Source organism: Periophthalmus magnuspinnatus, chromosome 9 (genome assembly GCF_009829125.3).
Source record: "Periophthalmus magnuspinnatus isolate fPerMag1 chromosome 9, fPerMag1.2.pri, whole genome shotgun sequence".
NCBI lineage: Eukaryota > Metazoa > Chordata > Actinopteri > Gobiiformes > Gobiidae > Periophthalmus > Periophthalmus magnuspinnatus.
Genome location: NC_047134.1, coordinates 8,558,022 through 8,572,235, shown reverse-complemented (window position 1 = coordinate 8,572,235; position 14,214 = coordinate 8,558,022). Strand labels below are relative to the sequence as shown.

Below are 14,214 nucleotides of genomic sequence, written 5' to 3'. Positions count from 1 at the left end.
TCTCTCTGATCTGATTCATCACCATCTAAACCCCAGCACCTGCAGTCAATCAGGAATCAGAGCTAGTGCAGCCTCTGCAGCTCAATAAGTGAATTCTGGAGGTTCTGAGCTTTCACATGAGTCATGGCCTGTCCGTATACTGAGAGTGAGTAAAACTTGTATATCGTCTCTCTACAGGTTAAGGCTCTAGCAACACAGGCTCAGCTGTGATTATAGTATTTTTTAAAACAGTAAGAGAGCTGGCTACATACAGTTACATAAAATAATTTCACTATTTGTGCCATAAATTTGAAACAACACCTGTTACAATTTTTACAAGAACAAAGTACTATACTCACAAAAATTCAAGAGAGTTTAATTATTAATTTACAAATAAAGTGGTGCGCTGACACGTGACATATGCTTCTATATTCACAGCCCTTCACTGTTAGAATCTCTGAATCATTTTAAACTGTCTAAAAACCAGCCAAACAATATCAATAAATCAATTTCTTTGTTCTAAATGTACAGCCTTTTTCAGTCAGAAATATCTATCCAAATTTAACAAAAAATCAGAACCATGTACACACTAGTCAAAAATATAAAATTTCAAAAACTATGATAAATACATTTAAAATAGTGAAGTGTGAGGGTGGTTCTGATTGGAATGATTAAATATTTAAATCTGGAAAGGCATGATAAAAACAAAGTGTCTTCGGTCTTAGCTTGGTAGATCAGAAAAAAAAATGCATTAAAAAATTCAACATAATTTCAAGCCGTGTTGGATAAAGTACCAGAAAGTGCAGAAAGCACAGAGGTTTGATAAAGGCTGAACAATATGTCATCATAGCAACCTGAAAATGAAAATATTGGTATTTTTTATTCATATTATAAGATGATGAAATCTGTGCAGAAATTTTAAAATATGCAAGTTCTCATATTGGACAGCCCCTTTCAAATGTGTGTACAAATTGTATAGTGAAGAGACAGAACAAAAAAATGTATAAAAAAAAGAAAAAAAAAGTGATAAACAATTTTAAGTTTAAAAAAAATTATCGTTTCAAAATTGTGAGCTGCAATATTGAACAGTACAATAATATTCAAAAATTTTCTTACTATATACAGCAGTTTAATTGGCATGACACATAAATATAGTTCAAATAATCCTGGATATTCAATTGCTTGGATTCATTTTCTGCTGTTTTTTTAAAGGCACACTATGCAACATTTCTTGAGGAGGAGGGAGATTTGCCCTGAATCTTCCACAGTATGGCATGAATACACATATCTTTTATTTCCATGTAGACAGGGCCAAGTTACTGATTATATCTGTTGAGAGGTGACCCCGGTCAGTTATAATGCCTGCTAACCGTAAGGAGGGTTCGAAAAGGGCCTGGGAGAGATGGCAAAAATACTCAAAAATGCATGGATGACAAGTCCATGACATGAGGAAAAGTTGAATTTTGCATAACACCCCTTTTAACATCACCATAGTAACAGTCCACCCAACAGAAAAGTGACACAGTGCACCTTTAATGTCAGTGAAGGGAAGTCCTGCTCCTTCATGGTTTGTCAACACTTGAGTTTTGGTTTCTCTGGACAAACACCGTATTGACGACTATATATCAGGACTAGACGTGTGCAACAACATGGATTTGAACATTATTTTTCCCTGGCCCCAGTCCACACTCTGAGTTTGACAGGAGCTATGCAGGATGTCCCGACTCCATGTGAGCGCCACCTCATGAATTCCAAAGGTTTACACAGGACAGACTGCACTGTCAAAATAAAACGCGCTGTAAAATTACTTAAAGGGAATATGTCCAAGTGACTGCACTTCGGAATAGAGGACAGATTTTTATTTGAAAAATGCTCTTCAACATGCATACTGCTATAGGTAAAATAACAGTCAAAATGTGTTTTACTTTTTTGCCAAATTTTTGTCCATGGAGCTATGATTTTTAGCTCAAATTAGCTTTGCACGACAAAATAGAAACTGAAAGTAGTTTCTGTTGTTGCTATGACTGTGCAGAGCTTAGCTAGCTTGTAAGCTAATGATAGGGGAACATAAAAGACACTTCAGTTCACCCCACAACAATTAATCTCCTCAACACACAGACTCAGAAACATGTTATTTAAGGAGAGAAAGGTTTAGTTAAACTGTCTGATCCCAAAGTCTATATCAGTGACAGGGCTGCTACCTTTTTACTAAAGCTTGAGTGAGATTTCACTGGGGCCCATTCCCGGTAGGGTCTATATGGTTCCTGTTAGTAGATCTGCACCCTTTTTTCATGGGGGATCACACAGGAGATATAGCTATTATTTGGCACCATGTTCTCCAACGTCCCCAGCAAAATATGCCTATATTATAGCTAACAGAGATAAATGTAACCTTTACAGACAGTATTCTAGACAGTATTTCGTAAACTTGAATGCAATTTAACAAGTTGCCAAGCTGACTAAAGTGTCCTCCCAGAAGAGGTTCATGGCACCTGGCCCCCCTCCCCTTAATTTTATTACAATTATTATTAAGTACAATCTGGATCATCAAATTGTGACTTTGTCAACCCCAATGACAAAAATGTAATCACAGTTTACTGCAAAAATTGTGCCTACATTTTATTTGATATACTGCTCAATACTGTCGATAAATTAACATTGCCTAAATATCCAAATAGGGTAAACCAAAGTTGCAGCACAACAAAATTACTCTTAGTTAAACCACAGGTCCCAAACTTTTCAGGGCAGGACCCTCCACTGTAAAATGAACTTGACATTTGCACTCACTTTAGGTTTATAGGTTTAATTGTATCCATTTAAAAATGTATTGTGTTATTTGACCTACTTTTACTTTATATATATATACCTACGTACGTACATACATATGTATGTATACACACACATGTGGATGGTTTACAGACCAGATTCATTATATAAAGCCAAGCCTACATGTGATAGGCGTGCAATGTTCATGCCACTGAAGTGGGTGAGTGGTTGGACTTTTAGAATAAAAAGAAATAAGTGAATAAAACTGCGCTTCATGCATATGATAGACTATTAGCAATGCTATTCACATGTTGTCCCCTGTCCCACTCCCTCGGTGGAGTGTAACTCTTTCAGATGCCCCGATGACAGCTGGACCCTCTCCTCCTCCCTGCCTGGCCCTCCTCCACCCGCCTCCCTCTCCTCCTCCTCGCCCGGCTCTCCTCCTCCTCCCCGGGTCTCCTTCTCCTCGCCCGGCTCTCCTCCTCCTCGCCTGGTCTTCCTCCTCCTCGCCTGGCCCTCCTCCGCCTCCCTCCCTCCTCCTCGCCTGGCCCTCCTCCGCCTCCCTCCCTCCTCCTCCCCTGGCCGATTTTTCTTGTTTTGTCTGATTTTTCCTGTTGTTTTGTGTGTAGGCAGCACGGTGGCTGAGTGGCAACACTCATGCCTCACAGCAAGAAGGTTTGGTTCGATCCCCGGGTCACCCAGGCCTTTCTGTGTGGAGTTTTGCATGTTTCTCTCCTTGTCTGGATGGGTTTCCTCCGGGTACTCCCGATCAACCAAAACATTAACGCCCTTCGAGACAACTGTTGTTGTGATTTTGGGAGTTACAAAAATAAAATGAATTGAAATTGAATTATCCTCCCATTACTGTGCCTATTTTCATCTGATTTTTTCAATTTTTACCAGAGTGAGATATCAGGAGTGTGACGCAAGAGCGTGCAAAGAGGCTCAAATGTGTGAGAGTTGGCAGTCCTGCAGTGATGTTTTAGAGTCAAGTACAAACTAAATATTTAGCAGAGTTATAGACTGTAGCAACTCTTTCACATTTTAGGTGTGTTTTAAGCTTTTACAGAAGAAAATGTCATTACTGCCATTGATACTTATGTAATGTTTCCATGTTGTGATGTCATTTGCATAACCTCTATATTCCTGAATTATAGTTCAGATTGAATTATTACTTACTTATATGACTTGTTTAAAGGGGGAGTCATTTTGCAGCTGATGTCATCAACATTCCCTGGGGGTGTGTAGCTAACTAGGTACTGCTCAGTCTGAAGTTCTGTTACTCAAGTCAGACTTTAGATTGTGTTAAATTTAATCTCAGATTAACCACATAGAGCTGGTTTAGTTGGAACTACAACAAGTGAGCTGATTTGTACTTTTAAACAAGTCTCTCTCACATAAAGTTACAGTCACAAGCTAGCTATCATTAGCAAGTTTTTAATAAATTACTCTCACCTTTTTGCTGAAAATCACCTAAACGGAACCATGGACACTTGTATTGATCACAGGCTGCTGAAAATGTACTGTATACATACATTTTGTATTTACTCTTCAGTTTTCAAACATTTTTAAAACCTTTTTTTAAATTGTTAATGTGCTAATGTGTGCATTGCATCACCATAGTAACTACTGAACATTACATCATAGATTTACATGTAGAACACCCCCAGTATGATGTCACTGCAAAGTATCAATAGCAGCATTCTGAGGTGCTTCTGAGAAACAAACTTGTAAAGCGCATTGTAATAAATGTTATTATTATTAAATATAGTGAATTCAAGTCATTGGGACTTTTTATATATTTGTCACACTGCAAAATGAATATGTTAAAGCACTCAAAGCTTTAGTGTAATTTAAACTTTGGATCCTGGAGTGTGCCCGGCACAGAGGTGAGGAGTGAGGGGTCAAAGGTCAGAGGGCAGCCCCCGGGACATCTCCACACGGCGCAGGTGGTTGACCAGAGACTGGACATAGGTGAAGACACACTTAGAGTCTGGCTTGTTCCCCATGATCATCATGTCCTCCACCTCCAGCAGAGGCATGCACTTAGCATATGTCCTATACACACATAGACAGACACAGGTCAGTGAGGTACTTCTCAATATGTAGGACTCACCATGTACTACAGTATTTACCATATACTGCAGTAATAATGCTTAATTATGTACTTCAATGCTGGTAGGTAGTAATACATTTAATAGTTAGCCATTTTGGAGCAATTACTTTGCAGCTGATGTCATCAACATTCTCTCGGGGTGTAAAGCTAACTGCAGGCATGCCCTGTCTGATGCTTTGTTAGATTTAAAACTCAGATTAATTTCAACATAATCTGATCATAAAGAATTGATTTGGCTGGTTTGTGCTGTTAAACAAGTCCCTCTAAAATAACATTAAAGCTACACGCTAGCAAGCATTAGCCAACAGTTTTTCAGTTAGTCAATCTCACCTTTTTCGGTAACGTTTAAACAGGACCATTAAAGTTTGTATAGGCTTTGTATAGGTTTCTCATAGGCTAAATTTAAATCAATTTTTGAGCACATTTCTAATTATTGTGATTATTGTGAAAATCCCTTACACAAATTGAGATACAGGTTTTGATGAACATTACACCCCTCCAATTCAGACAATTTGCCTAATAAAAATGAATGCACATGTGTTAATTCTGCCCAACCTTTAGACAGTTAGACACACAGACAATGACCACTAAATGTGCATGTTAAAGTGCATATAGCTTAGAATACTCATGTCTCTAAAACAGTTGACTTTAACCAGGAAGTACAACTAAATTTTAAATATAGCCTGATAGACACAGGCAGCAGATGTGGCATGCGTAAAGGTAATTCCACAGCTGCTACCTAGCAACGATGTTAAGAAGGGCCATAACTTATCTAAATTGCACAAGAGTTAAGATTAGACTAATAAATATAAATCTTTATTTTGTGAAAGGAACGTTTAAACTGCCAGAAAATGCCTTTGTTGTGCATAAACTATCCCTGTATTTTAGATAGAAGAGGAAGAGGGACAGGTAGAGCAATTCTGCTGTAGAACTCTCCACTACTTCTTGCATTTTTGTAGGCTACTTTTTTTCTAAACATTTCAACTTGACGTAATAATCAATATTTATCACAGGTAGTATCCCACCAAACCAAGTCATAATTGGAAAAACATGAAAACCTGTCATATGCACTTTAAAGGGCCTGCATTAAGCTACTTTCAGATCTATGTTATGTCATTTGTTCCTCAAACATACCCAAAGTTGTGTTTTGTTTTATTCATACATGTTTATACACATACATCCTGCATACTTAGGCTGTGTTCTTCTCTCGTACTGAAAACGCGGTGTTCCACCTTGTGATGTCATGTGGTAATACAAACTCCATACACCTTCAATAGAATCATTTGAATAATTTCAGCCCTGGAACTGCCAATCTCTACTGAACTCAAGGTGAAAGATATCTGTTAACTTGAAAACTACCGCTTCATGACGTCATCAGGTGGAACGGAGCATTTTGAGCTTTGGAGATGCAGACAGCCTAATAAAACAGGATTACTTACACAATGTTGTGTTTTTCTTTTATTCACACATGTTCATGTCTTTGATGAGGAAACAACATTCCGACATGGTTTAAAGCTCACAAGAGTCAAATCTGCGTAATATGGGCCATTTAACAATGACAACACAATCAACTAACTCTAAAATGGTCTATGGGGATCAACCTTTAAGACCTGAAACCTGGCTCTACATGTGTGGGGGGCCTGGTTGCCTCAGATACCCTTTCTCACCATGTTTTTGGGGGGTGGTTGTGGGCAGGCTTGGCGGTTTAGCTGTTGCCCCGGGTTTTGACCAGCCCTTTGGTCACCAGCCCCCTGTAGAACTCCTGCAGGTATGTGTACACGCACTTCCAGTCGGGCTCACGCATCTTCACCATATCGTCCACATCCAATAGCTGAGGACAGTCCACCATTCTCCTGAGGGGAGCGGGCATGCAGAGCACAGAGGGAGACAGAAAGAGGAAGACAGGTGGGTAGAGAGAAAGGCGAGGAGATGAACAGATAGCGAGAGACAAAGAGGAGGGCAGAGACAGAGGGACAGAGAAGGACGAAGAGAAGGGGGATGGAGAACGGGGTGGACAGAGAGGGAAAACAAGAGAGGGAGAAAGAGCGAGAGAGAGGGTTTGAGAGGGAGAAAGAGTGAGAGAGAGGGTTTGAGAGAGAGCGAGAGAGAGGGTTTGAGAGAGAGAGCGAGAGAGAGGGTTTGAGAGAGAGAGCGAGAGAGAGGGTTTGAAAGAGCGAGAGAGAGGGTTTGAGAGGGAGCGAAAGAGAGGGTTTGAGAGCGAGAGCAAGAGAGAGAGGGTTTGAGAGAGAGAGCGAGAGAGAGGGTTTGAGAGAGAGAGAGTTTGACAGAGAGCGAGGGGTGGACATAGAGAAAGCAGTGCACAGGCAGCAGAGTGAGTGACACAAACACATTACATTGTGGCATGCTTCATCTACAGCAGTGACATAGAACCACAGCATCCAAAGTTGTCTGAAAATCCACAGCAGAACCACAGCACCCAAGGGTGTCTGAGGCTCCACAGCAGAACCACAACACCCACAGGCCCTGAGATTTCTTACAAATACACAGACAATAAACAGTAAACCTGGGCTCCATGCAATTGACAAGGACCTCTCCTATAGACCCTATGGATACTATGCTCTGACCAGTCATAGAACTTTCATGTTACAAACTTAAAAGAACTGTATGCAGCCAATAGGCCATACCTCATGTGAAAGCTCTGAACTTCCAGAATTCACTCAGTGAGCTGCAGAGGCTGCACTAGCACTGGTCAATTAACAAACAACTTGGCTATTGTGTCCAATGTTTTTTTAATTAAGAATAAATCTGTATTACAATTGTAACCAGAAAACAAAAAAAAGATATCTGATTTGAAACATTGAAACAATTTATAATTAAAATCTTAAATATTGTCCCTTTAAGAGTTTAGTAAACACAGCAAGACTTTGTTCAAACCAAGTGATGGTAAAAGAACTTATATCATTTTATCATTCTAATGTCTGATCTCAAACTAAACTCTATGACTGCTTGTAATGCATTGGAGCCCCATATTACATAAATACAGTGCTCAGGTGACACAGTGAACTATAGTGAACATTGACACTGAACAATAGTGACTGACTGTATGCATAATGTGACAGTGTTCTCTATGGCAGTGCAGTACAGTACATGACACCAGCTCTGTGCCCAGTCCAACTAGAGCGTGGGGGACACACAGGAGAATGGGGGGAGGGGGGGGCTGTCCAGAGCACTGCCTGCTGTCTGTGCTGCCTTGGTGCATAGGGCTGTCTTTGTATTGAAGTCCACTGCCCGGATGGCCTCTTCAAATGTTCAGAAGTGTGTATGTGTACGTGTGTGTGGATATGTAGCGGTTACCAACTTGGCCGTGCTGAAGGTCAAGTCAAAGTTATGTCTGTGCTCAGAGGGAGTGTGTGTGCATACTGGTCACTCACTCTGCCGTGGAGAAGGCCAAGTCGAAATTGTGTCTGCGTTCCGAGGGGTTGAGGGAGCTGTAGTCGAACGCCTCTGGGAAGAAGTGGTGAACCAGAGCGCAGAAAGCCATACCGTTGCTCCAGCTGGACGAAAAGTTGTGGATGTCCACATGCTACGAGGAGAACAAGTACAACATGAGCTCTCAGGTGTTAGAGTCTGGTACCAGTAGTAGCACAAGCAGAGTCTGTCCCACAGGCCGCATGGCTGTTTCACCTCGTAGGAGCGAGTCTTGGCCCGGCACCAGTCCAGAAGCATCTGTTTGATGGAGTTGGCGTTTGGGACTCCGAAGCTGGTGGAGCGTTGGACCCTGTTGATCTTCACTACAGCTGGACCTCCAGAGCTGTGCACAGAGACAAGCAGGGTTAAACATGAAACCCAAAGCTCATTACATGAAAACACTGTATTTAAAATGTAGTCAGATTGTGTGTGAGGCTAAATGGCAGAATGCGCTGCCATTGTTCAGTCATGACACTTGACTGAACAAGTCCCTCTTAAATAACATTATAGTCACAAGCTAAGTAGTATTAGCCAACAGTTTCAGTCACTCATACCTTTTTGTTGAAAATCTAACATAATGTGTTTAAATCCATTTTGTATTTTTTCAGACGATCTAAAAACTTTTTGGTAGTGTTTGCCAATGTGTAACTGAAGAAAATGCCACCATAAACATACATGTAGAACACCCCCAGTGTGATGTCACTGCAAAGTATCAATATTTCGAGTGCTCACCCAGCTGCAGCGTCCTTGTCCAGCCTCTCCATCATAGCCTTACGCGCCTGCATAGAGGACTTGGGCATGGTCTGAGCCCTCATCAGCTCCTTCCTCCTCTCCGCCTGCCTCCTCTCCATCGCAGCGAGACTTCCACCCCGGGATAGACTGTCATCCTCGCGGTCAAACACACTAAGACGAAAATCAGACACTAATCGATACAAAACCTAGTATCGAAGCTAGACACTCATTTGAACAAGTATATATATATATATATATATATATATATATATATATATATATATATAAAAAACAAAGTCACATTCACAGTACAGAAATTAACCTTTCCTGAATAGCTTTAGATTGAAGTATAAGTTCCATAGTAAGTATACACCCATGGACCATTATGGAACCTACCTGGACATCTGAGGAATTAGACAGATAAAGACCACATGGTAATACATTACATTCTATTGTTTTAAGAACTGTAGTGAGTCTATTCCTTAGTATTGAAATCAAGTTTGAAATTTTGGCATCGTGACAACAGTCAATACATAAACATGGTTGTTGGACTTTTTTTTTTAATGTATCTATCAAATGTATATAATTATTAAAAGGTGCTGAATTTTGCTGTCTTAAAACATGGAAAATAGGACTAGTCCATTTTAAATCGTTTACAATGGTTCAAAGTTATTCCTCATCCTAGTTACTCAGCACAATGAGTTTAGAAGCGTTTTTCACAACTTTCAGAGACCAATGCAGAGTTTGCCGTTTTGCTGTTTGCACGGCTATGCTAACGACAACTAGCATTATAACAAGCACTTCCTGATTATCCGACAACAAAACACCTATTAAACAACTAGAGGCAAACCTTACACATCTGAGAAGATCTACTTATACAATAGATCGGTACTGGGGTAAGACAAATGCTCAAATATGTGGCAAGATACAGGTACAGGCCCTAATTAATTTATTAAATGCATGTTGTTGTTGTTTTTTTTATTAATTCAGGCACATATTTTTACAATTTGATATACCTTTATATATATATATATATATATATATATATATATATATATATATATATATATATATATATATATATATATATATATATATATATATATATATATATATATATATATATATATATATATTAGTTTATAAATGTATATAATTATTTAGCATATTTTAGGCTACTGTATTCTGTTTAACTTGGGAACTTTGTATTGATAAATTGTGCCATACAGATAAAGATGGATGGACTGTGGTTTCTGCATAATAAACATGAGTGTGCACCAACCTGCCCACTTTCTTAGTGTTGGAGGACATAGAGGTAGAGGAGGATGAGGAGGAAGAATAGCTGTAGGATTTCGACTGGACAGTTCCTCCTATAAGACATGCACAATAAATAAGCACATAGACCAAGGGAATGCTAGTATTTGGTGGACTTCAATTAAAATGAGATCAGGTAAAGCCCTGTCACATCAACAAATTTTGAAGAGTGATATATTGCTCCAGAAAATAACAAAATATATATTGAAATTGCTTTATACCACTCACACAATAACACTAAAGCAGGATAATCCCAATAAACCGTTTTCTAAATTTACAATATAGTGAATATATACTGTATTCTTGTGATCTATGTGTAGTAGTCCAAACAAGGCACTAGAGGTCACCATTACTTAATTTCAATGACTGCCAAATTCAGGTAACGATGTTTTATTTTAATACATAATACTTCTTAAGCGCCTCCTTTTATCATTTTGTTTTATTAATAAGTTATAGCCACTTCATTTGACCATTTGACATCTTGTTTATGTTACTTCCCTTCATCCTAACAGAGCTGGTTTGTAACAGCAAAATCTAAATACTAATCCAATTTGTTTCTTCCATAAATAACATAAGATACTAGGTAAACAAAAGTAATGCTGATGTGTCCTTGATTACAAAAACATTGGATATGATGGCAAAGTTGTAATTGTGGTGTTTTGGTTCTTATACGATTATCCAATCAGAAAGCAGACTAAGCTTCACGCAAGTCTCATTTGGGTTGCCAGTTTCAATGCTGAAATCCAGTTGGTTTACACTTAAAAGGACTCTCTCTGATCTGAATTCAAACTACCTAAACACCAGCACCCGCAGCCAATCATGAATCAGTGCTAGTGCAGCCAAAAACGGATACATGTCCTCTATATACAGGTTTAGTTGTGATTATACTACCTTCTTTAAACTATAAGAGCGTAGGCTGTTCCTGTAACCTGTGTCAGTGTAATGTATGAGTATAATACACAGTGCGACATGCGTTTAGACCAGGGCAACAGGGATAAATACCTCACAACACAGAACTATGAAAACTCCCTCACATAGCCAAGTACAGAAATGGCCTTACTCCAGAATATTAAACAGAGTCCTGAGCAGTGTGGGCAGATGCTGAGGATAGTATAATGGAAATCCTTACAGAGGAGACTTACTGTCTGTTTTCTGGACATAACTGGTCTCAACCATTGTGCTGCAACTGGACCTGCTCCCATCATCTGTCAACAAACACAAGAGGCAATATTTTTAAGATATTAAAGAACTATTCAACGTACTATCTTTCACTGCAAAAATTCAAATTGTACAACCGTAAAGGTGGACTATATCTTTACTGCTGATCTCCATGGAGATGTTATTGCTGAGCCTGCAATGTTTTCCAGTATAGCAAACTGAATAAATGCAAGATATGTTATGGATGTTTTTATTCCTTAAAAAAGACCTATTCTGCAAAATGGACTTTTCAGAGCTTTTAACCATATTATACACACATGGACAAAATTGTTGGTACCCGTTGGTTAATGAAAGAAAAACCTCACAATGATCACAGAAATAATTTGAATCTGACAAAGCAATAAAAATGAAATGAAATTTAACCAATGAAAGTCAGACATTGCTTTTCAACCAAGCTTCAACAGAATTATTTAAAAAAATAAACTCATGAAACAGGCCTGGACAAAAAATTATGGTACCCTTAACTTAATATTTTGTTGCACAACCTTTTTGAGGCAATCACTGCAATCAAATGATTCCTGATTCTGGCCCACTCCTCATGAGCAAACTGCTCCAGTTGTCTTAGGTTTAAAGGGTGCCTTTTCCAGACGGCATGTTTCAGCTCCTTCCAAAGGTGCTCAATAGGATTTAGGTCAGGGCTCATAGAAGGCCACTTTAGAATAGTCTAATGTTTTCCTCATAGCCATTCTTGGGTCTTGCAACAGAATGACCCAAACACACAGTTAAAAACACCCATGACCTGCCACTGAGACCAAGCTTTCTGACAATGGTCAGCACATTTCTCTCTAGAATCCCTTGATAGTCTTGAGATTTCATTCTACCCTGCACAGATTGATTCAGATTGATTGCCAGATGCAGCAAAACAGCCCCAGAACATAACAGAGCCTCCTCCATGTTTCACAGTAGGCACAGTGTTCTTTTCTTGATGTGCTTAATTTTTCCTTCTGTGAACATAGAGCTGATATGCCTTGGCAAAAAGTTACATTTTTGTCTCATCTGTACATAGGACATTCTTCCAGAAGCTTTGTGGCTTGTCAACATGTAGTTTGGTAAATTCCAATCTGGCATTTTTATGATTTCTTTTCAACAATGGTGTCCCCCTTGGTCGTCTCCCATGAAGTCCACTTTGGCTCAAACAATGATGGATGGTGCAATCTGACACTGATGTTCCTTGAGCTTGAAGTTCACCTTTAATCTCTTTGGAAGTTTTTTTGGGCTCTTTTGTTACCATTCGTATTATCTGTCTCTTTGATTTATCATCAATTTTTCTCATGCAGCCACGTCCAGGGGGGTTGGCTACAGTCCCATGGATCTTACATTTCTGAATAATATGTGCAACTGTAGTCACAGGAACATCAAGCTGCTTGGAGATGGTCTTATAGCCTTTACCTTTAACATGCTTGTCCATAAATTTCTTTCCTATCTCCTGAGACAACGGTTTCCTTTGCTTCCTCTGGTCCATGTTGAGTGTATATAGGCCCACAGACTGATTAGAAGATTGTAGACACCTGTGATGCTAATTAGTGGACACACCTTGGATTAACATGTCTCTTTGGCCCCAAAAGTACTATAAGGAGCCTCCAGTTGGTCCAAAATGCAGCAGCCAGAGTCCTAACAGAAACTAAAAGAAGAGACCACATCAGTCCTGTACTAAAATATCTGCACTGGCTTCCTGTCGAGCTTAGAATCAAATTCAAAGTCCTCCTCCTGACATACAAAGCCCTAAACGGTATGGCCCCATCCTATCTGCAAGATGCTATTGTCCCATACCAGCCAAACAGAGCACTCCGCTCTCAGAATGCAGGACTATTAGTGGTTCCTAGAGTGTCCAAAAGTACAGTGGGAGGGAGAGCATTCAGTTACCAAGCTCCTGTGCTATGGAATCAACTCCCTGCTGATGTTAAACAGGCCCCCACAGTCTCTGTATTTAAGACCAGGCTTAAAACCTTCCTCTTCGGTATAGCATATGACCAGGTTACATAGTGAGGGAGTTAGGGACATTAAAACCCGGGATAAGACAGGCTGCAGTAGGAGATAACTAGCTGGGGGAAGTATGGCAACCTGAGCACTATCCTCTGCTTTGTCCTATTTTCTCATCAGCAATGCTATTCACATGTTGTCCCCTGTCCCACTCCCCCTGTGGAGTGTATCTCTTTCAGATGCCCCGATGACAGCTGGACCCTCCCCTCCTCCCCGCCTGGCCCTCCTCCTCGCCCGGCTCTCCTCCTCCTCGTCTGGTCTTCCTCCTCCTCGCCTGGCCGATTTTTCTTGTTTTGTCTGATTTTTCCTGTTGTTTTGTTTTTGTGTGTAGGCAGCACGGTGGCTGAGTGGCAACACTCATGCCTCACAGCAAGAGGGTTTGGTTCGATCCCTGGGTCGCCAGGCCTTTCTGTGTGGAGTTTTTCATGTTTCTCCCCGTGTCTGGATGGGTTTCCTCCGGGTACTCTGGTTTCCCCCATCAACCAAAACATGAACGCCCTTCGAGACAACTGTTGTTGTGATTTTGGGCGTTACAAAAATAAATGAATTGAATTGAATATTTTCAATCTTTTCTAGGGGTATCATCATTTTTGTCCTTGTCCAGGCCTGTTTCATCAGTTTATTTTTTTAAGTAATACTGTTGAAGCATGATTGAAAAGCAATGTCTGACTTTCATTGGA

The 14,214-nt window shown here is 39.9% G+C and overlaps 1 protein-coding gene across 3 annotated transcripts in view; it reads right to left on the bottom strand.

The window, feature by feature from the left end:
* Positions 1–4,496: 4,496 nt before the first annotated feature.
* smtnb (smoothelin b) overlaps positions 4,497–14,214 on the bottom strand; it is a 153,891-nt gene continuing 144,173 nt past the window's right edge. For 2 of the 3 annotated variants that reach the window (XM_055224058.1, XM_055224059.1), the window contains 6 exons: positions 11,479–11,541; positions 10,305–10,392; positions 9,023–9,193; positions 8,507–8,633; positions 8,254–8,405; positions 4,497–4,803 (listed from right to left, as the gene is read on the bottom strand). In XM_055224058.1, the coding sequence (XP_055080033.1) occupies positions 4,650–4,803; positions 8,254–8,405; positions 8,507–8,633; positions 9,023–9,193; positions 10,305–10,392; positions 11,479–11,541 (755 nt within the window). In that variant the 3' untranslated portion in view covers positions 4,497–4,649. Of the gene's footprint in view, positions 4,804–6,528; positions 6,715–8,253; positions 8,406–8,506; positions 8,634–9,022; positions 9,194–10,304; positions 10,393–11,478; positions 11,542–14,214 lie in introns of all 3 variants that reach the window. The other variant, XM_055224060.1, reaches the window with a different exon arrangement.